Source organism: Musa acuminata, chromosome BXJ1-2 (genome assembly GCF_036884655.1).
Source record: "Musa acuminata AAA Group cultivar baxijiao chromosome BXJ1-2, Cavendish_Baxijiao_AAA, whole genome shotgun sequence".
NCBI lineage: Eukaryota > Viridiplantae > Streptophyta > Magnoliopsida > Zingiberales > Musaceae > Musa > Musa acuminata.
Window position 1 is genome coordinate 28,817,492 of NC_088328.1, and position 27,790 is coordinate 28,845,281.

General features: G+C 35.8%; 1 protein-coding gene across 2 annotated transcripts; it reads right to left on the reverse strand.

Annotated features, from left to right (window-relative positions):
* Positions 1 to 59: 59 nt before the first annotated feature.
* On the reverse strand, positions 60 to 27,479 carry LOC135607930 (uncharacterized). Of its 2 annotated transcripts, none has more exons than XM_065100172.1 (22): positions 26,385 to 27,479; positions 22,416 to 22,531; positions 21,535 to 21,743; positions 18,945 to 19,064; positions 17,972 to 18,100; positions 17,713 to 17,838; positions 16,372 to 16,427; positions 16,162 to 16,261; positions 15,957 to 16,074; positions 12,314 to 12,523; positions 11,727 to 12,039; positions 9,750 to 9,843; positions 7,479 to 7,587; positions 6,987 to 7,258; positions 6,778 to 6,905; positions 6,345 to 6,579; positions 3,764 to 3,952; positions 3,360 to 3,646; positions 3,069 to 3,252; positions 2,733 to 2,975; positions 679 to 761; positions 60 to 500 (listed from the first exon to the last, which is right to left on the reverse strand). In XM_065100172.1, exons 1-22 carry the CDS (start codon positions 27,218 to 27,220, stop codon positions 353 to 355), a joined length of 4,305 nt encoding a protein of 1,434 aa, XP_064956244.1. In that variant the 5' UTR covers positions 27,221 to 27,479; the 3' UTR covers positions 60 to 352. The 2 variants fall into 2 exon arrangements, with proteins under 2 accessions (XP_064956244.1, XP_064956254.1); XM_065100182.1 differs by lacking the exon at positions 26,385 to 27,479 and adding an exon at positions 24,040 to 24,066.
* Between the last annotated feature and the right edge of the window lie 311 nt (positions 27,480 to 27,790).

A 27,790-nucleotide genomic window follows, 5' to 3' on the forward strand; every position in this document is an offset into this window, starting at 1 on the left:
TTAACATCCTTTTGGGTAACTGACAATATAATATAAGTTGCAGATTCCAGGCTTCACGCTTTCTTCGTTAGCACAAGTGTCACTTTATAATGTCAGCATAACTTGATTGTGTACAAAGAATGAATATTAGGTCGTTATATACAAAATAAAAAAAGGTGAAAACTGTGACTGCACAATATTCATGAGGGGTGTACTCTGCATCTGATTGCTAAATAGGGCCTGATGCAGAGATGAAAAAAAAAGAAAAAAGAAAAAAAAAACATGATTTTCCTATTTCCCTCGCATGGTAACTCCAAAAGAGCAAAAAAATATCAGAGTCGCTTCTAACTCCAGTAATGCTAAGTCAAATATGTCAAGACTGCCAGAATAGTGTTGGATCATTACTATACAATGATCGGTCCTGAATCTCCAAATTTGCCACATGCCAGTCAACAAGTCTTGCTTGGATACATTTACACAGAACGAGGCCAGCTGGAAACAGCCACCATCCACTCTCATCCCTGCTTAAACATACAAAACAACTATATATAAATTGAGAGTTTATATATATATATATATATATATATATATATATATAGTGCATGAGGCTTCAACTCATGCAGCTTTGGAAAAGGATCGATTTACTTAAAAAAATAAAAAAACTAAATTTCCTAGGGATAGGCAGGAAGAGCTACTTACACGCCCAAATTCCATGGTTGTAGGTTTTGATGTTTTCGACTTGATGACTTGTAATGAACAAAACCACATATGAAGGCCACAATCTGCAAGGTAAAGATATAAGCAACAGTTTCCCAAAAGCAGAATAACTCCATAAGATTTAAATGCCTTGACAAGTCATGAATTAATAAACAGCACTTTGAGTCTTCACCTTGGATTCTGTTCTTGCAAAGATCCTAATAATTGTTATAATTGTTTAACACCATTTATTTTAAATGTGTAATGTGCAATAGTACTAGGAAATCGTCATCGCCTACAGACCGCTCTAATACAAGTCAAACATGAGCCATGTGAAGCTCATTAATCATTTTCACATCTAATTCTATCTCAACAGCACTACGTCAACTTCCATACAACCTTAAAATACAGAAGCATACGGGTCTGATGCAAATTTCAGACAGAACAATTCATGCTAGCCGATTAGAGGCAGAAGAGCTACATATGACATTTCAATGATCTCCAAAGATCACAGCACACAAGCGAGGCTACTAATGTTGCATAAATCCAAGGAAGCTGCGATTTATATCCAAGTGCAAATAAGTGTTAAATTCAACATAAACTAGGGCTTAATAATCAAGACAAGTTTCAGAGTGAACAATAATCCTATGAACCAATCATAATTTCCCCAAACACAAGAAATAGTTCATACTATTTTGCAATATCATAACTGACTATGAAATCACGGCACCAAAACATAAACTTCTAGCCTATCAAGGTACATCTGCATTAATAACCATTCTACACGTACACATGGATTTGTATTCAAAGATGTATGCATCTATAGCATGGTTTGTCAGCTTGGCTGATCTAAGCTGCAATTGGGATAGGACATGCCTGGCCGAAAACAAGTATTTTTTATTTTTTAGCCAAAATCGACTGAAGCTGCACAGAAACTATGAAACTGGAAAGGATCCAACATATTTTGATTGATTAAGGTTAATTTTTGTCATTTCAAAGAATCCTGAGCCGAAGATCAGTTCTGATCAATCCATATGGATCTTGGTCCTATACATGTACAGTCACTTTTAAACCAGATTCTGATGCTAAATTTTGATATAATATCAATACTATCTATTACTCCTATGAACTTGTCATGCATAGAGGAAATTATTAGTGATATTTTCATAACAAACTAGATATTTCTTATCTCCAGAATGCAAATCCAAACAATTCAATACATTGAAAAAAATACCAACTTTAGAAGCGCAAAAAGTTCATCAAAACTAAGCAATCTTATTTCACAGCTATATCAAATTTAAGGCAAATTTGAGAATATAAAACCATAATCCTTCATCCTTCATAATTACACCCGTTCATCCTTCATAGCATAACTTCGAAGTATAGGGGAGGACAGAACTCATTCCGGACCCTAAAAGACCACAGTTTCCTAATAAGCAGACATCACACACTAAATTGAAATCATTCAGCTATAGAAAACCAGCACCTCTTGCCTTCTGTAATTACAAGGGAACAACCATCGCCACACCTTGAGGTTGTTATAGAACTGTTTCCATGTCCCTGATATTTCTATCTATCTCCAAAAAAACATGAAGCTCCAACTTGGATCATAGCTTATATGTGTCCCTAAATTCATTAGGGCACAAGGATAGGCAAACAAGTTCAAGCATTATGTGTGGTTGTTTGCATTCCTCAACTAAAGCAATGTTTTTATACCAAAAATTTAATCCATGGGACTGTTGTAAATCATAAGAACTTCATCACCTCATTCCATACTGCTCCCAAAGGCAATTGCTTTTCTGTTCTTATTTTTTTCAAGCGGGCCTCAGTTTCCAGAGCCCCTGCTTTGACTTTAACTACCAACACATTGCAATGCAACATTTCTCAAAAAATAACTCTTATGGTCCTAAACAAAAGCTAAACAAAGGATCATAAGATTTGTGGCATTTAATGACAATAAAGGAATTCTCCTGCATACTTCAACTGACCTTCATGGGAAAAAGAAGATTAAGCAAGATATGGTTTTAGGTAGAAGATCATGAGAAGAAATTACTTACGACATTAATCAGAGATGCAATGTTCCACAGGGCATATACACGTGCAAGGCCGGCTGATCGTCGAGGTCCATGACTAAAAAGAGCATTGATTCCAGCAGGAAATGGTGACAGTATACCAAGGGGAAGAACAAACAAAACTAAAAAGATGTCCACCATTGAAAACGAATATAGCTGTAGCAAAGTAAGCAATACCAAGCTGAAATCTGCTAAGAGCAATATTGATATAACCAAACCAACAAGATCCTGCAATGAAACATAAAATGAAGAGAACATAAGTAAGTTCATCAGTAATCTGTACATTCATCTATAGAATAAGCAACATGATTAGAGAAATACCTGATGCCCAACAGGTTTAGTATTATGCACAATGAGAGAGAAAGGGTAAAATAAATCTTTTTTCTTCTCTTCAAGCATTCGCAGGCTAGAAGAATCTAGAACTCCTCCACTTATCCTTTTATGTAGAACAGCTTCTCTGTTCATTGTACCACCAGGTTTATTGTCCCTCTGAGGACTGTGAACTCTGGGGAACACATCCATAATGGTAAGTGGATGAATGTGACAGAAATTTGATTTTAACTACCACTTGTTTGGCGTCAGAAACAGGAGTATAAAGCCAGAATACCTTACCTTGAAGATTGATCCATTTTCAAGGTTCTGGAACCACCATCAATTGTACTCTCAGTTTCTCCTTCCACAGCATACACCACAAGACCAAATTGACAATAGCCTAATGCCGTGGCTCGAAACCAGGCTAGATGAACACAAACACCATGCTGTCTCAAATAAGGATTTGCATGACTTTCAAGCCAGCTGAGTACAGGCATGAATGTAACTTTGAGGTGCCCACGACGAACTAATCGCAACTGTGCATTCAATCCAGCTGCCAGCCTGTACCATATTGTTGGTGGTACAGCCTGCAATATAAAAAGAAACACATCAAAATATGTACATATGATATTCATCAAATATTGGTATGAAACTAAAGGTGGTACAATGTTTAAAGATCTTCAGAGGATAGACAAGAACCAGACCTGACTCATAAGGCTGGTCAGAACATTGTCACTGTGTAGCAGAAAGGGAGCTGCATAACTTCCATCACCTCCAAAAATTAGACAAATTGGAAATCTTTGATGGAGACGGGGAGGAAGATCCGGTCTCTTTTCATCTCCACCAAGAAAAAAATCTAAATATCCAAGCATTAAATCTGGTGTTGCGGCCACCTACATTAACAAATATTTGTATGTTAAATATCTTAAAAGTTAGAAGAGTGCAGAATAAAGTCAAATACTTCAAACCACCACAGAACATAGAGAATGTTGCTGCATATTTCCAAATATCTGCTACCATACATCAAATTAATTTGACTCCTCTCACCATCTTTAGGAAACAAAGTTTTAAGTTGACAAAGCTCCACAGAATATTTGGAGTTCCTTGTTTACAGTCAGTTGTCATCCAAATCAGTGATCTAAGAAGGCTTACTATCACAAAAACCAAGTCTTTCTATTTGCTCCAGCCTCTTTTTGCACCTTAAGTTTGCAACAACACTCCTAACAGCTACCTAGATATCTTCTTTGGATATCTCCTAACCACATAAATTATTCCTCTTCATACTCCCTTCAGCAGGAATCATTTCGCTTCATACTTGCCACATCTGATGCTATTCCAAATCACAACATTTTTTGTCCTTCTAGCAACATCATCAACTTGTCCTAACATTATTATTACAAAAACCTCTAGCCACATATTATAAGCAATCTTCAAAAATTCTCCTGGAAACAATATAAATAAAGGGAGATGGTGCTTACATTAAAGAGGCCCAGATAATCCAAAGTAAATGCAACACAGCCCCAAAGCTCAAAATTTTGGATAAACTGAAGAAATATAGCAAGAAAGTGGTAACTTGATAACACTCTGATATAAATCTTCTGGCTTAAAGTAAATGTCCAGGACCAAAAGACCACCCAGTCACCAACTCCCTGCATTGCCTTGGAAAGTTTCCAACAAAAGCTGTCCAAAGGTGATCCTTTTCCTTCTAAATCCAGCATGCCTAACTGGCTGCAAGCTTCCCCACTGCTACAGACCAAGAGGACTGATGCCACCTTTTTTGTTTTTTTTTTCTTTCAAAACCAAGAAAGATACTAACTTATACCAATTACTGATGCTCAACATGAATAGGACCTAATTTTAGTTGGATTTGCATTGAATTAAGGTAAAATATTCCACTTCAATTGACATTGAGAAAACCAAAGCGTTCCAATAAATTAAAACCGTGAAAATAAGGTAATTTTAAAATAGTTCTATGAGTAATTGATAACATGTTATGCAACCCTGAACCAGAACTGGTAAGGATGATCAATACTAGTCCAAGCATGGACCAAGTTGTAGACAACTCTAAACAGTCCAGTTCATATCAAGTACATAAACAAGTCTATATCTTATAATCAAATCTTAATTCTGCTCTAATGAAAATGGATTGACTCATATGTAGATTCTGAATGTCTTCAGATATCTGGATTGAGGATAGTTGAGTGTAAAGACCACAATCATGATTCACAAACCCCCTGCATTTCAGAATAAGAGGAAGAAGAAGAATTTCCCTTTCTTTTTCCTCTTTTCCCTTCCCTATTTTTCTTTTCTTCTTCTGACTGTTACCAGACAAAACGTCACTCGGTAAGGCATTATACACCAACAAGTTCTACTCAATTATAATATGACTATGACCTCATCATCAAGCCAGCTTTTAGGTGGAACCTATTAATACCATGTTTTCCTTTTTGTTACTTAAGATTCAAAGAAAATAAGAATACATTCTTGGTTTTTATAAAGCAGGTGGACGTAACAGATCTACAAAATTGCACGGTTATGGATCAGATTGTAATTGGCCAAAATCTGATCACACTGTAGTTAAGGTTTCATTATTTAAATCGTAACCCACTCAGTATATTAAGACACATAAAGATAAACCAAGTAATTCCAAACAACTCTTTATTAGGGTTCCTTCATTTATACTGGCATATTCAATAACAATCAACTCATAGCTTCAAAGGAAATTGGCAAGCTAATTTATAGCATACATTTTCTTATAGAATACGTATTCCACTAGAACTTTCATATGCTTGTGATCAGATGCTAGCTTCATATAACTCTTCCTAAACATTGCGAGCATATTCACGTTACCAACTAGTAACAGCAAGAAACATTTGCAGAAACTTCACCAAATAATATCACATAGGTGTCTACATTCGCACACCAATAGCTTTTTAGCATGGCACCGTTTCGTTCCTCACTAGGTGGCATAAGCCGAAAATTGGCCTACCATATGCTGACACCTTAGTCTCAGGTTAAAAAGGCATATGTCGTATCTTTCTAGAATGTTACATTTAAACCACACTGGTATGTGTTCATTGGCATAGCAATCCTTAGCACGTGGTGCATATCATGAATGGCCATTCCAAGTTCTGCCATCAATGTGCATGACACCCATGTACATGTCGGTATATTTCCAGCATGTTTCATCCTAAATATTCATTTGATTGGTTTTCAAATAAACCATCAAAACGAATAATAATTTGAAAATAGTGTCACTTTTTAACCAGACTATATTATACAAACCTTAAGCCCTTCATAAAGAGCACGTGAACGGCAAGAACGTAGGCATGCATGATCATACTCAGACCGAACAAATTCACGCAGTAGTTGTAACTTCTTTCTCCGCCGCCACTGCTGCCATGACCAGGCGAGGGGATAAGCAAGTAGACACAAAATGCTGTAGATTGCTCCTTCCCACCACTGATAAGCAGCAAGGGCATTTATCTCGTCAACAAATCTATTATATGCATCCTCATATCTGAAAAAGAATAAAAAAGAGACAAGAAAAGAGTACAATATCAGTTTAGATCTAAGACAATTACAACAAGACTAAAGGAAGCATATTGGCTTTCTAAAATAATTAACAGAATATCAGTACAAATATGCATTGTCAAATGAATTTAAAAAAAACGAGACTTCAAAACAACATAGTATGTCCACAGAACATCCCACTTACACAATTTCTATAATTTGTTTGGGAGGAGAATGTGGAAGATGCCAAGGTTCACTAAAGGTATTTGGACCCATGAAGTACATTCTATGAACATGACTCTGGGACTCCTCAGCCCTGTTTGTTTCCAAAACCTATTCAAAAAAGGAAAGTCAAAATCAGCAACAAAAACAGATAACCATGCTCTAAAATGTAGAATAAAAAATTATATGCACCTCATTCAATGACTCCAGAAATGGGAATGAATGATCAATATGAGACCCGGGTTGAGTTGGAGCGGGACCTGGTAACTCATCCATACCAACGAATTTCATCCGTGCAACGCTCAGAACTAGGGCTAGCAAGACAAGAAGACCAGAAAGAAGAAGACCAAACAACCATGGTCCACCAAAAGTGTATATCAACTCTTCAAGAGCTGTATAACAGTGTGGCATGTGATATCTTTCAGAAACACATTTGTACGGACAAGGGGTTTTAGCGACACCTCCTGTTAAAATGATTAAGCGGCTTCAAAAGATTCACAGCAGTCCAACAAAAGCACTAAGCATGTAAGTTGATGGAGACAATATCAGGATTACCAATACCTTTAAACAACTGAATCAGATGACTATTAACTCATTAGCTACTGTTGCATGCAACTTAAGCCATAATGCAAATTCAAAAAATTACCGTCGGTGAAAATATAAAAGAACAGATGTAGATCATACCTCGAACATTTGTGTATACAGCACGATGAGGAAGTTCATTAGAGGGGCATGGGTAACATAGAGCTTCATCAGATCCAGTGACATTCTTAAAGGTTCCCAAAGGGCATTCCTGGAATATTCCAAAAGGATCATATATGATAGTGAAATATCAAAGTTACAAGCAGTGAAGTAATTTGAGGGCAACCAAAATAAAAATAACCAAGGATCACAACCATGTCAACAGAACATAAGTAAATAACTGAAAATAAGTACTCTCTTGATCACAGAATATACCAATTTTCAGATGCATCATTTGGTAAAACAAGTATGTCCTTCACTCATCATGACAAACAATTGTCATGTGCTTATGTGCTTTTTTCTGCTTTCTAAGCCAAAATAAATCCCCTACAGATCCACGCATCTTGATGCAAGATGTGGTGTGGTGTATTATGGCAATCATCCTAAAGAAATTATATTGTATGTCAATAACACGGATCTCTTGGGTCATGTGAGATATCAAGAATCTACATGTTATACTGAAAATCACATTAAAATAAAGAAAGGAACCTAGCATGATGAAGCATGGTGCAACTATCCAAAACAGCCATTACAAAGACTTATGTCAATTATTTACAACAATAAAATAAAGATAAACTCACTTCTCAACAAGAACGAATACCAAACACACCAAGGCAATTAACTAGACATCCAACATGGGTTTGCTTTCTTGTGTTATTTTAGTTCTCTCTTAACATGATAAACTGAATATGATAGGATATGCCCCTTTCTATCAAGGGTCTTCTTTCTTTCAAGGAAGAAAGTACAATACACGAGAATCGAGAGAGAAATAGCAGAGCGGATTGACAGAAAAGAGATAGGAGGTAGAAGAAGAGGAAGAGAAGGAACAGAGGAATAATGAGCGCACATTATTGATCATTTTAGTTATTCTATGCCTTTAGAGCCTACGAAGCCTTTACCAATGGACCCAGATTCCTTCACTTTCCTATTCCTAACCTAAGCAGGATTAAACAGGGTCAGTCAATAGTGACAAAATGAATTATGCATTCCATCAAAGAGCTCTACAAATATGACTAGTAATATGAAATCATAGCATATATTGTACCTATCTTGAGAGAATAATGTAACTCTAAAGATAGCTCTAGATATAAGACTATACATATAGGTCTAAACATAATATATAGGACTAGGACTTTTCTTCAGGATTTAGTCCATTCTTGACCTAATACAGATAGGACACTGTGAGTCCACACCCATGCTGAAATAGCCCCTCCTGGATCTTTGAAATCATTTGACCACTGTAATTTGATTCATCAATTAGGTTGGATCATTATAACAGATTACATGTTCTAAAGTCTCAACGTCCAATTGACGATGGAAGATTTGAACATAATTCTTAAAATCTGGGCACTAAAAAGAAATAGCACCTCATAGTTCCTAAAAACTAATAGATAAACAAAGCATTTCTTTGTTATTTTTTGGATGTGACCAAACAAACAATCATCCAAATGCTTGCATTAGCCTAGATGAAGTCCGAAAAAAATTGAAGACCAAAATTGCGTTTCTTGGTTCTTGCATGTTTTCTTTTGTAATAATCCATTTTCTCATCTCATTCTTAAGTTTTGTCTACAAAAGAATGTACAGGATCAAAACTACAATAGAGAGAGTAAATTTCAATTCTTTGAAGGTAACAAACACCATCTAGATTATCTTTTTGTTAATAAACTAACATGGAACAGAAGCCTAATGTAGAATTGGATAAAGGAACCAAAACTCTTGACAGAATGAACTACACATAGGCATAGAACTAAAAGATAATCTAAAAAGAAAGAGTAATTAGAGAAAAGAAACATACGATAACCAATCAGGCTGATGTTACACATTACAAGCATATAGTTACATTTCTTAAGCAAAACAGCATATTAGACAACAATATCAAGCAGTCAAAATGAAACCTATAGAAGGATAATTCCTGCTCTTTGAACCATTTTCTGTAATATATTAAAGTTTTACCGACTAAGAATTATTCATTTATAAACTCCCCATTCCTTAGAGTGACAACTCTCACTGAGAGAACGCCAGGGTGATACTAATACATTAGAATTGAGAAAATCATCTCATAGACCTATGCAACAAGAAAGCATAAAGGGTATCTTATAAGAACAAATGGTAGATAATACACAAAAACCTACAACATAATAGAGGCCAACCAAACAAAAAATGAAAGGAAGCACAGAAAATGTCTTTAAAAAAAACCACAAACCAAAACGCTACCTCACAAAAAATTCCATAAAGCCCCTTGGGGCATGTTTTCCCAGTAAGTGTTCCATTTTCCCCTGGCAAACCAGAGCCTCTGCTCATGCCTCCCCTGCCAGAAAAAAAAGCTGATTATTAACATGCAAAACAATTCAATGTTAACCCATATGTATATTGCAATTTGTCATCACTTGACAATTAATTTCGTATAGAAAATATCCCAGTAAATTTTAAATTCCAAACTTCCTTTAAATACGATGCTGGATGTTAACTTCTACTAGGAAGAGAGAAGCATATGTCAATGTATTTAATGAAAATAGGTAGACTCATCAGGAAGCAAAATCCTCAGGCATTAAATAAATATGTACATTTTTTTAATAATTATTACATACTAGATTTAATGAACTAACATAAGAACAGAAGATTTTTAAAATGAAAACTGAGTACATAAACAATAAAATAGTATACTAAAAGCTAAAGACAGACCATGCCAGATCAAAAAACATGAACAAATCTAAATATCACTGCAGCCAAAGGTGTAAATAACCAGCCATGCTAACTAGAGAGTAATATGTAGCACTGTTATCAACAACTGTCAACCATTACAAACAAAAATAAGTTGCCAATGACAAGCTGCTCCAAGCGTTATAACTTGGATGACAATGTTGAATAACCAAGATATATTCTTGCAAATTTATTTACAGACTAGCTTGGTGTTCTTTTAACACCTGGTCACAATGAACAGAATTCATTGAAGTTGAATAGGAACATGTTTGGTAGCATTGAGATTTCATGATTTGATTAACTTGGCCAGGTTAAGAATGAGCAAATTTATGTCGTTCCTAAAATAACTCAAGCCAGAACAAATCCACCTAACTAAATTGCCTCCACAGTTGCATGCAAGATGCATTGAGATGACATAACAATATCATCAAGCGAGTGATGCATCATTTCCAACTATGTGAAACTCACAAGGTCATTAATATTTTTTCCTTGAAAACCCACTAGGCATTAATTACTCCAGTAACTAAAACAATTGATTATTTTACCTGACTTCATGATCACTGCAGGCCATAACCCAAGATAGTCTCATTAAATATTAGCCTTAATCACCTTTAAATGACTTCAAATGTAAATGGGTTTCAAGCTAAATTCAGATAACCAAACAACCAGAAATTCAACAGCCAAAATCTGTCAGTTCATGCTAAGTCAATCTAAACAGGCTTATGACAATAATGACATGTAAAACCTATGACGTTTATGCAATTTAGTAAACTTGTATTTGTTTCATATATCCTAATGCAAGAATTAAGGCATATAATTAAATGTTAATTTTTCACAAATAATAAAAATTTTAGCAAAATATATGTCATAGCAAAATCAAGAAATTATAAGCAATTATGTATTTAAGCCTTAGGTTGACTATAACTTGGATACATAAGCAACCACGTTGGCATTAGGCTAAGTCGTGCCTAAGAGTCAGACCATAAACAAGAATGCAACACATTAGCTTTCAAAGAAACATTCAATTGGAGAAATTTGTGATAAAAATCGAATTTTTGGAATTTACATATCAAAGAGACCTAAACAGATGGTGAATAGATCTTGCGTCACAATTAGATCTGAAATGTTTTGGTAAATAGGAGAGCATACCACCCCAGGGACGCTAATGCTGATATTTTGTTGACTGTATTGAACCTCATATTGGTAGGAACAATTGAATTTTACCAAAAACAACAAAGAGATAGTACAATGATGTTTCTCTCAATCAATTTAAATAAATCTGACAGAAGAAAATCAACCTAAGACTAAGTGAGGTACTATAACCAACAGCTTTGGAAAGAGAGTTCATTCATCACAATGATAAAAGGCACAGCAATTCTCTAAAGCAACATAAAAACTTCATTAGTATGCATAAAAATATTATTAAATTCCCTTTCATTACTTATTAGACATAATAGAATAAAAGTAAGTAAAAAAAGGATCCATTCAGACCATGTGTTTATTTTCCCCTTTCCATTTGCAACTGGAAGATATTCATCACCAGTAGGAATGTCAGACCAGTGGAAGTGAATCCTTCCGCCACCACCACCTCCCCCACCACAACTACCATGTCCACCAACACTTGAAAGGACAGAAGAACCACCAAGGGTCAAAGAATGCAGAAACAGAAGAACAGTACCACCAGATCCTCCACCAGGCCCTCCATCCGATGAGCCAGTGGCTGCTTCCCTGAAATTTTCCCCATCTGCTTCAACAGAGCCATAAACTGACAAACTTGCTAGTGAACGCTCCATTGAACCCATCACTATAAAAAAGATCATTATAGCAACACAATTTTAAATAGAAGGCACAAGCAAAAAAAAGGATGATGTCTTGAACATACAATCAAAGCATTACAATATTGCATAGATTTAGAAAAATCTAAACATGTATGTCAAAAGGCAGGTTGCCATGAAATTGGTTGGCATACTGTTTATATAGAACCACATCAAGTAAACAACAAATTTTCCATCAAGATCAGGATTTATATTCTATGTGAACTTTTATAAACAAATCAGTTTATTGTAGGAATGATATACCTATGATACCACCACCAGCAGTTGAGGTTGGTACAGTATCATTACCACTACCACTACCAAGCTCGCATGGCAAATCAGCATTTCCGTAAGCAATGCCACCCTTAACAACAACCCCATCATGACAACCATCTCCACCCTTCCCACCGTGACCACCACCACCACCAAGACCATTCCCCAATATATTCCCACGTCCAACACCACCTTTGCATCCTGCATATGAGCAAAACAAGAATGCATGAAGTTAGATTTATCATTTCATCACTTAAGCCCCAAATAAGAAGGAGATTATCTTAAACTTTATCAGATCTTATGGATTAAACAATTAATTATGTTGAAGAATTCCACTTAATTTACTCAAATGTGTACAGTAGCTTATCGATATGATGTTGCCATGAACATAGGATAACTTTATTTAGATAGGGTAACTTTCTTAAATTTCAATGATTTAGATTAAAAAAATTAAATCACCATCTAAAGTCAAATGCAAATAAATTTGATCCTATAGATATCCAGCGCACCTCATCTCGAACTTCCTGATAATTGCCTAATTATTATGCCAATATATAATGGCAAAATATCCAAATCAGAGTTTGCGTTCAAGTTGTCCATGACATTCTGTAAGCAAGAGATAAGGAAAAAAAAAAAAAACTAAATCATCACAGCTTAGCTGCTTTATTTTCTTGGCAGTTGCTAGAAAGATTTGTAATACTCTTGGACAACAATTGCACTCACTATTATGGTGGCAATTCCCATCCAGCAATACATGATCAAAGAATAGAAGATAGAAATGATCAGGTAACTACACATGTAAACCATATCTCAAACATTTCATCTAGAAGACAGTAAAATTACCAATGAAGACTATGTAAACCTCAAATTGACCAGAAGTGACACTTCAAACACAAAAAAAGAAACCAAAAAACACAAGGAAGAATATTAAGGACCAGATATCTATGTCTCAATCCAACTGAACCTAAAACTGACGTAATATTTCCAACACAAATGATGCACTTGGCAAGACATGAGTGGTAGGAACTCAAAAACTATAGCTCGCTTAACTGGATATGACAAAGTGTGAAGATGGAATTCAACAGATAAGTGGACATTAAGTGCAGTGCTTTCACATTCTCTAAGAAGCTACTGGAACTGTGATATCAAAACAATGATTTACCATGTCATACAAACAGAGCATAGCAAACCAGACATTGGGCAGGGAGACGAGGATCATAGGCGGCAAGCAAAGCATAGATAAGGACATGAGAAATTGATGCTAAAACAAAATGGACACATTGATGCACCAAATCTTGCAAATACATGATATGCCAATAATCCTTGACACTATTAGTGCTAGAATATGTAGTTACATATCATGATGAATAATGATATTTAATTAAAGAATCCTAACTATTCATCATGAAAAAGATATATATATTAATAAAAATATACTTCAAGTACATAGAGTAAATACCAAGAAATTATAATAATTAAATATCATTATCTTAATTTTACTAATAATAAGCACATGTTTAATGTTAAGATAACATAAACAATCCATCTAATCATTTGTAATTCTCTCTATAAGCAAAATATCAAAATTCATGGAAAAAAGTTCTCCCAGGAGGTATCCACATTCCACAAAGTAATCCCTTTAGTATCCTAAACATATTTTATCTTTTTCTATTTTGAAAACTTTGAGAAATTATCTCACAGGTATCCTAGGAGCACAGGAATCTCACAAGTCACAAGTATCCAATAAATATCATATATGGTATGTATCAAATATGAATATAGCAAGTATATCAAACTGCCCTCTTTCACAGATGGCAGACTCAGCACCACTTCAAACCTAGGTTAAAAAGGTTAAGATTACTGCAATTGTATTATATTGGACTGAACAGACTCCATCCAAGTTAGGTTGGCCTTTGGCCCATCAAAAAGACCTAAAAGATAGTTCTGACATCCTGGAGTTGGTGACCAGGCTCATCCATTAGAAGTTGAAACATGAAAGTGAACTAAAAACTTAGTTTAAAGGACATGCAGCTGGTTGAAAATAGATTATAGCAAGTGGCTCTTTCTGAACAACTTCGTGTTATTTATTCCTCCAGTTCAACTTGAAAGTCATTTCCATCCAAATGCTTTGATGAAATCCATAACTATATTTAAAATATATTATAGCAAATGACTTCAGACACCCAATGTGGACTTTAATAATAACTGAATACATCAAGTTGATTGTTCATTGTGGCTGGACAAAACGAGAAAACCAGTACAATGAACAACAACAAATGACAGAAGATATCCACTAATATGTTGTCAATGTGAAATGATGTCCAATTGGACACAGACAGTCAGCGATATGCTGGTGAGTGACCATTATTGATCAGTACTCTGTTTGCCTCGAATTCTACTAAAATCACATTCAACCAGCAGCTGACAGTCATTAGTTATCAAACAATTTCACAGTCAATTGGTGGTTAGAGAACATGAGCACTCTGACAGCCAATGGGCTACCAAAGTCCAAATGAACATCAATCACCAACAATGGTCTTAATAACAATCCCAGACAACCAATAACCATTAATGACAATCAGTTATAATAAAGAGACTAAGCGATTATCATCTAGCGACTAGAAATAACTTGCTCAACGAACATCCTACAATGATTATGAAAAAAAAAAAAAACAAAGAGACTAAGGGAGACTATTTATGGCAAGGTTCGCAATACCGTACCGTACCGGAGTTTCGACCTGGGCTCGGTACCGGTACGGTACGGTATACCGCTCGGTACACCCAGGTGTACCGAGCGGTATATTCAGGCGTACCGAGCACTACAGTACTGCTACAGTGTCGGAACGGTAACATATGGTCCGCGTACCGAAAGTTTGGCGGACCGGTACGTACCGCCCATACCGGGTGGTACGGACCGGTACTGCAAACCATGATTTATGGTATTTCAGTTGGTGCATCTTCATCAAGTTTCTTTTGACCACATTCATAATAAAGAAGACAGAATTCGAAATTCACTTAGAATGTAACTTAAAGAGAATGGATTTTTCACTTTAGCCACTTATGGAGAGACAACTGAACTTCTGGTACAACATTAGGTACCAATCAATTCCAAGCAAATTACATTTCAATATTCTTGCTCCCTCAAACCTATATGACAGTAGAAAAAAATTTTACTGAAAGAAGTCTCAGTTTACATCTAACTCAAAAACTAAAGACAAAGACCCAGTGACGCCTCTAATAATATCAGGACTGAAAAGACTTGCATATTGGGTTTCGAGTCACTGGTATCTTGAAACTAATCAAATTGTAAAAATACAACAAACACTACTGTAGTTTTACTATAAAATAACACTGATGTATGAGACCAGCCAGAATAAGTTTCAGAATTCAGAGTGAATTTGGTCCAAATACTCAAAAACAACCAACTCTTCAAACCAATGGACCCAAGCTATCGATGTTGCCTAAAACCAGTACCACTATGGCTGGCAACAAATCCAACATAATGGTTATTTCTATATTAGCTACGGAAATTAAGGGCTTCAAATCAGAGAGTTAATAGCATTAAATAGCTCATGGCACATATAAAAGACATTGTCATTATCTTTAAACCAGATTTAGAGTAAACAGAACATACCCAAACCAGTTGCACTAATTTTTCCTGTAGGGTGCACAAAAACACTTCGTGCTCTATGGAAATGAACAACAGTTCCTTGAACAAGGCCAGCAACATCAATATCTTCAACACGACAAACCTAAAAAGATATAGCAAAAGTGAACTGAAGACAAATTTGATGCACATAGTTTAAAAAATAAAATTCAATATATGCAAAATGAACTACCTGGAGGGTGAAAGATAGTGAAGAATTCACATTGCAATCCTCCGGTGGATGAACTAATTCCAAAGGACAATCTTTTTTCTCACAATCAAGCCTTGGGGCCCTAAAACCAGATATGCAAAAAAAAATTACATAACCAGAAAAAATAACACAAAACACAGGCGGCAGACGCCATACAAGACAAAATGAAATAGAAAAAGAAACAGAATATACATGTCATCAGTAGTTGCATTTATCAGTGGACCACGCAAAATGGATCCAGGCCCAACCTACAAGGAAAAAATATATATCAAGGATTCAAAGGTAACAAACAAAAATCCTAGAAAATATAGCATAGACAAACATGACAAGCAAGATTCAGGAGATGAATTTTCTCATAAAGAGAAGATTTTGAGATAATTATTATTGATCAAATAAAAAGAAAAATATAAAATGCTAACGGAATCATGTTCATACAAAATCAAAGTAAAGAAAAGCACTGGTAATAACATCCCTCTATGAAAACTGTTGGTGTCGATATTCACCCTGAGAAGAAACAGAGAATCTTTTTTAGAGCACACAACCAGAGACAGATTTCCACCTAGGATTTAGTGCTAACCCAACTCAAACTATAAACAAAATTTGTGGGGTTTCAATCATAATTAATTGGCATGCCTAACCCAATCAAGGAATTTCTTTCCTACCAAGACAAGCAATGCCTCCCAGCCATCAAATAGTGTCATTCCATGACAGGCCGACTGACACTGCTCAAAATCCCCAGAAAAACCAAATATTTTCATTATACTATGAATATTACTGTAGCATCACTTCTGGCACATCTCCTCCAAACAACCTACAGCAAAGTGGCAATCGCCCTTTGTCAATGATCCAAACCAAAGAATAGAACCTACCTGAAGAATCACCAACCAACCATCTTGTCATCACCAAGATCCCCTTCAAATGTGATATTCCACATTTGAAACTTCCAAACCCTAGTATCATAACACTGAAGTACAAATCAAATAAGGACATTTAATACATTAGTTGATCAGCTCGGCCTAGTTCCATTTAATCTGAATGTCCCACCCAATGGATAAACCTACTGTATGTTTTAATTCTTTAGGAAACCCAAGTATCAGCTTTAATCGATAATACATAATTCCAGCCCATATATTACAGAACCATATATCTTTTTCTTATTTTGACACTAGGAAGCATTTTGCTCCATTATGTCATGTTAAATACAAACAAAATGACCTACTTTTTTAAACCTTCAAATAAAAGGCTCAAGTATGATTAACTTGACCCATAGGATCCAAAGATGACCCAATTACCAACCATATTAACATGATATGGTTGTGCACATTGCATAAAAGCACTACAGAACAATCTTAAAATTGTATTGAAAAATACAACAAAATGCAGAGATGAAAGGATGTGATAGTCAAGGACAAACAATCTGCAAGGAAAAAATTAAACAATATTATGGTATTAGATATTTTTAGCACATAGATATCAAGTACAGCAACACCATGTCAACAGCAACAAGATGGAAAATGGTTTTGTTAAGCTTACATGAATGCTGTAAAAGAGTGACAATATCAACCGTTGTGCCTCAATTAGATCTCCTGGTCCAGATAAATTGAGCAGGCCTTGACCATGAACTCCTAGATTGGCATTAGAGTGTATCACAGATGATTCCTGACATTGAAACAAAGATAATGATTAAGCTTTGTTCCATCCAACTAATGTTTTGCCCTTTGTAGAGCTTGTTTTAAAGAAAAAGATCAGATAACTGAACAGATTCAACACAGACTAAGAATCACTAACCTACCTTCAGAACAATCAAATTACTCGCCTCAAGCAATGATGTTGCAACTAATGTATCTCGACCACCATTAATAAATATTTTGGAATTCCACATCAAGAGCATCTTCACTGACATTCGTAAAGCCCCAAACACCTAAAATCCAAAGACAAAAGACAAATTGCTGATGTCAGATTAATAGTCAATAACAGAGCAAGATATGAATTGAAACAAAAAAGTGATGAGGAATATATGAAAATGAGAGGGAAAAAGAAAGAAGGTGAAAATTGCAATTAACTAGACGAAGTTAACTAATCAGCAAAACGAATCGATGAAAATATAACAGAATGCAAAGACTACAGATTCTACTAGATATTATGTAGGTATATATCTATGCACAAATTGACCATTTTTAAGATAATCAAGATTTTCCAGGATGATTTTATAGTGAAATATGAAAACTTAAAGAATTACTAATTACTAAATTTGTCAGAAATATGAAATCAAACTTATTATTATCTTTCTTCAATAGTTGCAAATAGTATCATTGAAAAAGAATATCTACACCCTACAAATGAACGTAAGTATCACATAGGTATTACTTTGACGTTATCTTTATCTTTTTTTTTCAAACCACCGACCAAAGTCAAACGGAACTAAAGCCAAGCACACAAACATAAGGCACAAGAAAAATCTCAGACATATGAATTGCTAAAGCATAATAGATGATCATAATAGCATGAGCTTATTTGCCAAGTTCTCTTAGATTTTTGGACTTTGCCAGCTCTAGTTGAAAGGTGTCAACATGGCATTGAGTCATTGACACTATATCTATCTTTTCTAAAATCACATAGCGAACTACATCAAAGTTAAAAACAAGCATTCCAGAAGATATGGTTCCATTTATGTGGCAACAGAAGCTTATGTCTGCTAACAATTTGCTTGCAAAACCATAATAAAGACAATAAAGTTTAAACCAATTCTTGAGAGGGAAAAGCACCTTAATTATTGAGTCACTCATCAAAAGTTCTTCAGCCATAAGCTCAAACTCAGAGTAAGGATAATGAGTCAGACCAAATGTTAATATACCACCACAAAGTAGGCTTAGTTGTCCTTGAACCTGGAAATTGCAGATAGCACTAAGCAAATTCTGACAGAAGAGGCTTTTCATAACATAAAGTTTACAATTGAACATTTAAAACAAAGAAAAACTGTCTCATAATCATATGCAACATATCAAGTACATAGTTATTCACATCAAAGACATCTATAAACTAATCCACATCCAAGCCAGCTATTCAACTATCACAAGTTCTAATAATTGTATTAAGGAGTGACGAGTGACATTGCACACAAAGTTTGCAGGATTAGAAATCTGGTTCATGATCAGCTGGACCAGCAAAACCAAATTATAAGATTAAGTATTTGTATCCCAACTAAATATCAACCGACATTTATAAAGATTGGTAGGCTATCAAACCATCAGAATTAGCCAACTTGTCAAAACAACTGCATTGACTACATCAAACTACTGGGATCGGCAAGCATCGGTCAAAAGATTGGATTGATTGAATTGTGGCTACAGCATCAGCTGAATCTGCTATGTCCCTAGATCCAATCCAAATCCAATCTATAGTTGCACACTCATTTTGAGAGACAAGTTTCACAGGCAAAAACATTATAATTAACATATATGTAGCCATGAAGAACATAATCACAGTTCCTTTTTCTCAATTCTACAACATAAATAAGAGAATGTTGCACAAGTGATACAGATCTTGGCCCGTAAGCCAGTTTTGAATAACAAGGATAACAAAAATATTGCCAACCGAGTTAATTTTGAACAAGCCATGCCTTTTATATATCAGAAAAAACAAGATGCATTAATAGCTTGTAAGGTTATTTAACTGACTAATAGAAGAAGGGAACAACCAATTGCTACTCACCACTTGGAAGAAGAGGTGATTTCATTATGAAACTTTGATAACCACAAAAACAACAACAAAGTCGTAAGTCTCAACTATTTGGGATCGGCTATATGGATCTTTTGTCACCATTGAGATATATAAAAGATCATATATTTAATTAAATTCAGAGTACTTAATTTTTTTTATTATTTTTATTAAGATTTTTTATATCTTCCTTTACCATTCCTTGTACCACTAACATAAATTATTTCATGTTTTTTTATTACAGCATCTGGATATCTCTTAAGCATCTGCTCATACCATCTTAAACAATGTTCTCCCATTGTATCCTCCATCAAAGTGATACCTAATTGTTCATGAATAAAGGTATTTCTTTTCCTACCTTTCCTAGTAACTCCACACATCCTTTTCAACATTCTTATCTCGACAATACAAACTTTTTGCATATGTTGCTTCTTAATTACACAACACTAAGGTTCATAAAACATTGGTTGTCTCACAACTGCCCTTTTTTTTATCTCAAAAGTATACGATGATCACGTCTGATGGCTCTCGTCATTTTTACCATCCTGTTTTTACTCTATGAATAATATATTTATTGATCTCTCCATCTTGTTGAATAATTGACCCACGATACCTAAAGCTTTTATTGATCTCTTTATCTTATTAAGGACTTAATTATATTCTTCTGTCTATTTCTAGAATCATTAAAATTATATTTTATATATTCAGTCTTAATCCTTAATCTAAAACCTTTAGTTTCTAAGACTTGCCTCTATAATTCAAGTTTATAATTAATTCTACTTGAACTCTCATTAACTAAGACAATATCATCAGCAAATAACATATATCGGGGAGATCTATCATGTAAGTGACTTTGACAACCATGAGAAAAATACTTGTATCATGCACCATGTGTTTCTCAGTACCTTTTCACATTCAATATGATTAATAAACAAGATAAAGGCTGAAATATTAATATCCATCATGTAAGAATGAATGTTGTCAAATGACTATTTATATGCTTAACTTCAAGCAGCATGTGCCATTGTTATTCATTAATCACAGGTTTTACATCGATACTTAAAAAGAGACCAGCAAATTGAGCAAAGCACAGAAATTATCCTACCGATGAATGGATAACTATAGAATGAATCCCATCACAAGTTAATTTAAGATGAAGCAATGAGAAACAAATGACCCTTTTTACAAATGAATCAAAAATAAGCTTCCAACACTGCATATACACTATCAAGTACCTAACCACCTGCATAAAATGACCCTTTTTTACAAATTGATTGTACACTATGACTCGAGTAGTTTTTGTCTTTTTGATCTGTCTCGATTGGCATAGTTTTTTAAGATATTATGGTTCTGAACCATATGCAGTCAACAAAGACCAAAATCCTTGAACCGCACATATCAAAACCTTACAAGAAGAAACATTTTTCTTCATAACATGACATCCAAAACCAAGAAAAAAAATATGGCTCGCTTAATATTATAAAAAAGAAACTCAATAGTGATACTATAGTGTGATCTATAATGTAGACATTTCAGGTGGCACAACAGACTAGGCATATTACATCATGTATGATCAGATATTTTTGACTAAAGCATTGATCAACAACAAAAATAACACACAAAAACTTGAAAACTGACCTGTACACGACTCCAAAGTAAAGGAACAGCAACTTTGGCACAATTTCTAATCAAAACATTTGTCCAAAGTGGCTGATACGGAAATTCTAATAGAAGTGTATCAGTCTGTGTAGACAAGTTATGGTTGCTAACTATAAGGCTTTTAGGAACTGCATCATAAAGAGTCCCTGCAGCACCAGCATTTTCAGGACAACCGAAACTCTTTCCACCTGTACAAAAAAAAGCATTATACAGCACCCAGAAAATTCATGACATAGCAAACATCAGCACAAAAAAAGTCCAAAGCTAACATACAATCCAAAAGCACCAAATCAGAAAAGCTAAGAATGCAGATGAAGACACGTGATACATAAATATAATTTCCAAGGGGATAGGCAACACCATTTCCAAAGTAAAAAAGATTAAGCATGTTTATCAAGGCATTTAAAAGCAAAGTAACTACCTAATGATCAAGGAACCATACAAAGACATGTTAAATGAGAAATTTCTAGTTAAGTTGTGTGCAGCATCATGTTGTTCAGTATGTTCCCACATATCCAAGCTATTGCAAAAGAAGCCATTGGTTACACAAAGTCATGAAAACCAAGCAAGCTGCATGCAGTTCAAAAATAAAGTCAATAAACAGTGCTTATTTAAGTAACAGAAATTAACCCAAACAAGCATGAGCAGTTCAAATACAAATAAATATTAATTAGCTACAAAGAACATACACATAACAAGATTTAAATACCAGAAGCCACTGTATATAGATCAGAACATGTAAAATAGAAATCTTGAATTGAATAGAGTGCCAAAAAAAATTGTGAGATATGACAGTCAGCATATACATAAAAAATACAAGTACAAATATCAAACACAAAGTTGGACAAACCATAACATACCATGAACAAAAACATGTGGGTCATCATGCCAGCTGAAAACTTCAATAGAAACACGCCCTCCTCCACCACCAGCCAAACCACTACCACCTGAAGCACTTATTTTGCCTGTGCCCCTCCTGCTCTTCAGAAAAAAATTAGTTAGATATTGCACAAATCATGAGGGTTTACTACTTTATTATATTCATCAAAGATGATTTGATAGTAAAGCACATTATCCAATAAAGGAACAAGAAAAACACTGCAAACATTTGTGGAACAGAATAGGCACTGATTGGCATGCATTTACATTGTTAAGCAACCAAAACATATTTGATCTCTTTTCTCCTCAGTTTCTGTACTAGTTCAACAAGAGTAAGTTCACTGTTCACATAGGCTGTATAACTAATGAAGCTAAAAGTTGCAAGTATACCAAAAGATTCTTCCCAAATTTCTATGTAAAATGCAAAACATTAACATAATTAACATAGTTTTTAACAGAGATCGCCAAGGCTCCTGTGCTGGAATCACTATATGTACATACATACAATTATGTAAAATTCACATATGCAAAAAGTCCATGGTTGTATGCCAAAATTGAATAGATATCCCTGCAATATAGGTATATGTAACTATATCAAACGATACAATAGCACATCATCAACACATAATGAGATGTATAACAGTTTACATATATTAACAAACTATAGTGTACCCACAAATGTTCTAAAACTTTTTCCACCTTATAACAGAAAGAGAAGATTGCATGTTAATTTTCTATTTTAAATGAACACATTAATGTAAATTTTGATCTCATTGTTTAGTCAAAAAATAATAGTAGAGCAGGTTTAGTCCAACAACCCATTAAAAGAACTTGCTAAATATACATATGCTCCTCCCCGAGCCAACCAGAAATGATTTCTTCTTCATACAAAATGAAAAGTGGAAAAGGACATGTTCATACACGCAACAGCAGCAAACTCATCAACAATGCACCAAATGAACAGCAGAACATTCACTTGTCATTGTTCGTGTTTATCTTTCCCCTTCCATATTTGTTCTTTCTTTTTCCTATCTGACTATACAAAGATAATCCATTTGATAAGGTAAATGCAAGTTTCTTTCCCTTTTGTATTATTTTCAGAACTATGATCAGTTTGATTTATGAATTAAATAGAAAGCATATCCAACTATCCATTACTACAAACTTTCTTGAGACAACATTTTTCCTTTTCCTTTTCCTTTTCTTATGTTGGGTAAAAATATTTTGGAGAGATGAACTAAAAAATAAACAGAAGAACAAAATGAAGTTTTCCTTTGATGTTTAAAGATTAAAAAAATCTGGGAAAAAATAAGAATAACTTTCCAAACAATCTAGAAAAGAGTTTCCCAAATTATTTTGGTTTTCCTGCCTATCAAACATCAGATAAGAAGCTTTTCATGGGAAAACCATTCAATCGATTTCTCCACACAACCAAACAAAGTGGGTGATTCACTTTTGCACGTATCACAAACTTCCAGAAGGATGAGATTTCCATGTTGTATGCAACCCATTTCTCTCTTTAGAATTGTAGCTAGATAGGAAAACAGAAAATGAATATACAATTTAAGCACTAAAGAGATGTTATATCTAGACTTAAGAGATTACCCAAGTATCACCAGTAGGTAAAAGCTATTCCCATCATGCGCAAGGTGCGCATTTTTAAAATAATCGACATCTGAAGCATCTGCTTACATTTGCTTGAACTTGTCTCACATCCTTTTTGTGGTCTAATAAGACCTTTTGAGGCTTAGTGGGATGCATTGCAGTGCTTGGTGTCCCTTCTAAAATTGTTATTCCCTTCATCAACTAAAAAAGGATATGATTCCAACTTCGTTTCTCAGACAATCAATGCAAACGTGAAAATCTTTTGTAAGCCCAATAGATGATTTCTCAATTGCAAATGAGATTCTGAAAAAAAAAATGAATTATGTATTCAACAAAACTTATCTATGACTTTTTTGTATATTTAGGTCCTGTTGAAAAATATACATGACATCAGACTTGCACGTTTCACCACACCAAGAGTATAAGTTTAAGCCTCTATTTCACCACACCAAGAGTAGAAGTTTGAACTTGTATCAAAAAACTTCATATACATATTGAACAAAATTTAAGGCAGTTGCATTATTCAGCTTAAACAGCCAAACCAGACCAGATCAAGGTGAAGTGGACAAATATGAGCATCGACTTTAGAAAAAAAATTGATTACAAAAGGTTAAGAAAAATAATGGTTCTTTATCCAATCTGGTTCCTTATTTTTTTCTTTCAAAACCAGATGAAACTATGCATTGCAACTGTCTACACATTTATGGTCAAAGCCCAAGCTAAAGTGACAAATCCAAGCTCCTTTATTCTTTTCATGGTCTGCACTGTCTATAAACTCTCACAACACAACCTCATCTTGAAAGTTAAGTTATATGAATAAAGATTAAACCAAAATAGAAGCCAAACAAAAACATAAAGGTTATGTTTTTGTAGTAAAAATTATTTGATCTCGTTTAACAAATCAATAAACTATAATCTATGATGAGTTTTTTCAATACTCCATAAAGAAACCAAATAACACCATGCACACATAAAAATGTATTGCAAACAACATGATGGCAGAAAACTAAAGAGCTCCCATGTCAAGAACCATGCCTATAGCCCAAGAAATTCATCTGACAGCATCTTTGGTTCAAAACTAACTCAAGCATGGAACTTCTACAAAACAAGGAACAATTGAAAGTTGAAACAAGTCAATTTAAACTTTTTAACACCTTAACCTTAGCAATTTGAACTTTGAAGATTAGATGAAAATAATGAATCACTCAGCTCTTCCCCCCTTTCCTCTCAGTTTTTTCCTAACCCTTTGTCTACCAGCAACAGGAAATCATGCAGTTAAGTCCCCAGGACTCAAATGAATCACTCTCTCATAGTTGTCCAATGTTTGTCCCAAGATTAGCAAAATGTGGACAATGATCAGCCAAATCTGATCCATAACATCGGATATTCATGAATTTGTCCCAAACTGAGATGAGATCAGCAAGTTTAGATCACCAAGATCGTATAGAAATCAATGGAAATCAATGAATCCTATCTGACCTCGTATTGCTTTTAGTTTTCTGATGCTCTTTAAGAACGAAAATAGCATACTAGACCCCATTCAGAAAAATGGATTCTATCATTGTACATATTTAGAGCATTACTACCAACCATGGTTTGTTATACTGTCTGAAACGATACCGTATAGGCAGTGTGTATCAGTCCGACAGCTGACCAAAATGCAAACCATCCGGTACCAGGCAGTATAGCAATTAGGGGGTGTATCGAGCGATACACCTTTTGTACCAGACAAAATGGTCGAAATTTGACCGTTACCAACCTATGTCGATCAGTAATGGTTGAATTTCAACCAAAATCAATCAAGGTTCAGGTTGAGTTGGTTCCAACAGTCAATTTGACCATTGGACCCATTTGAATGCTTATTTAACCCGAACCCTCCCCTCTCTTTCTCACTCAGTCACTCTCTCTTTCTCACAAATTCTCACTCTTATTCAATATCAATGGAAGAACCGTTCAAAATGTGTATCGAAATTGCTCATCAATTTTCTGAAAAGAAAAATCCACCATCCCTTCCTTATTTGCATTTTTTATTGAAATAAAATTAAATTGGAATTTAGTTCTAATCAAAATACCCTAATTTGGGATTTTTCCTAATTTTTGCAATTTTTTGAAGATTTTCTAAGCATTTTTTCAAACTATTGACATGTGCCAATATGCCGATATAGATCGGTATGTATCGCATCGGCCAAAGACCGACATGACCGATCGACATGAAATTACATTCCTTGCTACCAGCAACCAGATGAGTATAATTAACTCAAACAACATAGCACATGTGTAACTTACATAACCAATTAAAGTAATTAAATTAGAAATAAGCTAATTTGAATTTAGGGCCCACGTACATTTTTGCTGCGTTAATGAAGATGCTCCCACCCGAGCCTCCACCACCCAGGGAGCCACCCTCGCCACCATCAGCAGTAATACTTCCATTAACCTCAAGCGCATCCTTGACCAACAGGTAGACCCGCCCACCCCCTCCTCCCCCATAATCCTTCTCCCTGCTCGTTGAACCACCCTTGCTGCCATAGCTAACAGGCTCTGTGAGCGTCGACCACGAGTATGCATCCCCACCCCAGGAGTCCTCTTGGGTCTGATCCTCTTTCACCACGCAGCTCGCACCCCGGCCGCCATGCCCACCGCCATCCCCATTAATCCCGGCAGGGGACCCACTAGTCCGGGGCGGCGGATCCCCTGCCAGAGCCGTCGTATCAATGGCCGCACCATCGGCGAGGCTCATGTTGCCCGCCCCAACACGGACACCCCCAGCCACAATCTTGGCGTTGCGCCCGATCCTGACTTCCCCAGTAAGATTGACAACGATGGAGCACCCGGCGACGGGGCAGCTAAGCACAACATCCGGGTAAAGGACGAAGCTGCCATTCGCCTTAGCAAAGAAGTCGCTGGAGAGCTCCACGCTGGTGTGGAGCTCGCAGAGGGTGTCAAAGTCGCCGGTGCCGCCAAGGTCGGCCTCGCAAGAGGAGGACGGTGGGTCGGGCGGCGACGGTGGCGGTGCCGGCGGCGAGTAATCGTGCCACAGCGACTCGTAGTTCAAGATCGAGAACCGCTCCCCGCGATCCTCAAGAGCGAAAGCCAACCGGGAACTGCCGATCTCGGGAGAGACGAAAAGGGCGAAGAGAAGGAGGAGGAGGAGGACGCGAAGGAAATACGCGGCGGCCATGGGCGAGGGGAGGCGAAGCTCATCAGAACGGGGAGAAACCCTAGGGCCGTCGATCGGAGGGGGGGATTAGGGCATGAGAAGGCCCCTCAGCCCGAGGGTTGGAGTTCGGGGTTTCCTCCCCCTTTCCCCTTTCCCCTTCGCTCTTTCCTCGCTTGCTCGGCTAAATTCGGTGGGAGAGAACAGCGAGGAGCGCGACGCGAATCGCACGACGCGTTGGGGGTATCTTTTAAGGCCGCTGGCGAGAGAACTGAGGAAAAAGGAAGACAAGACACGAGTCGCGAGCAAAGAAAAGGAAACGACATTAAGAAGAAAAACGACGGTGAGGATGTGTGGGTACGTGGATCCCGCCTCGTGATTCGCAATTAGTCGATCAGGACTATCTGGGTACGTGCCGCTGCAGGAGACTGTCTGATGATTCCGTCGCTTTTGGTGTTGGGATGTCAAAAGGAAGGCCTCCTGTTTTTACATGTTTGCCCATGACAAATTCCAAAATGATCTTTTTGTCCCTATGAATCTGTGGTTCTCTACCAAAGAAGATTCTCTCAATTTTTTTTTTTTTATGATGCTAAT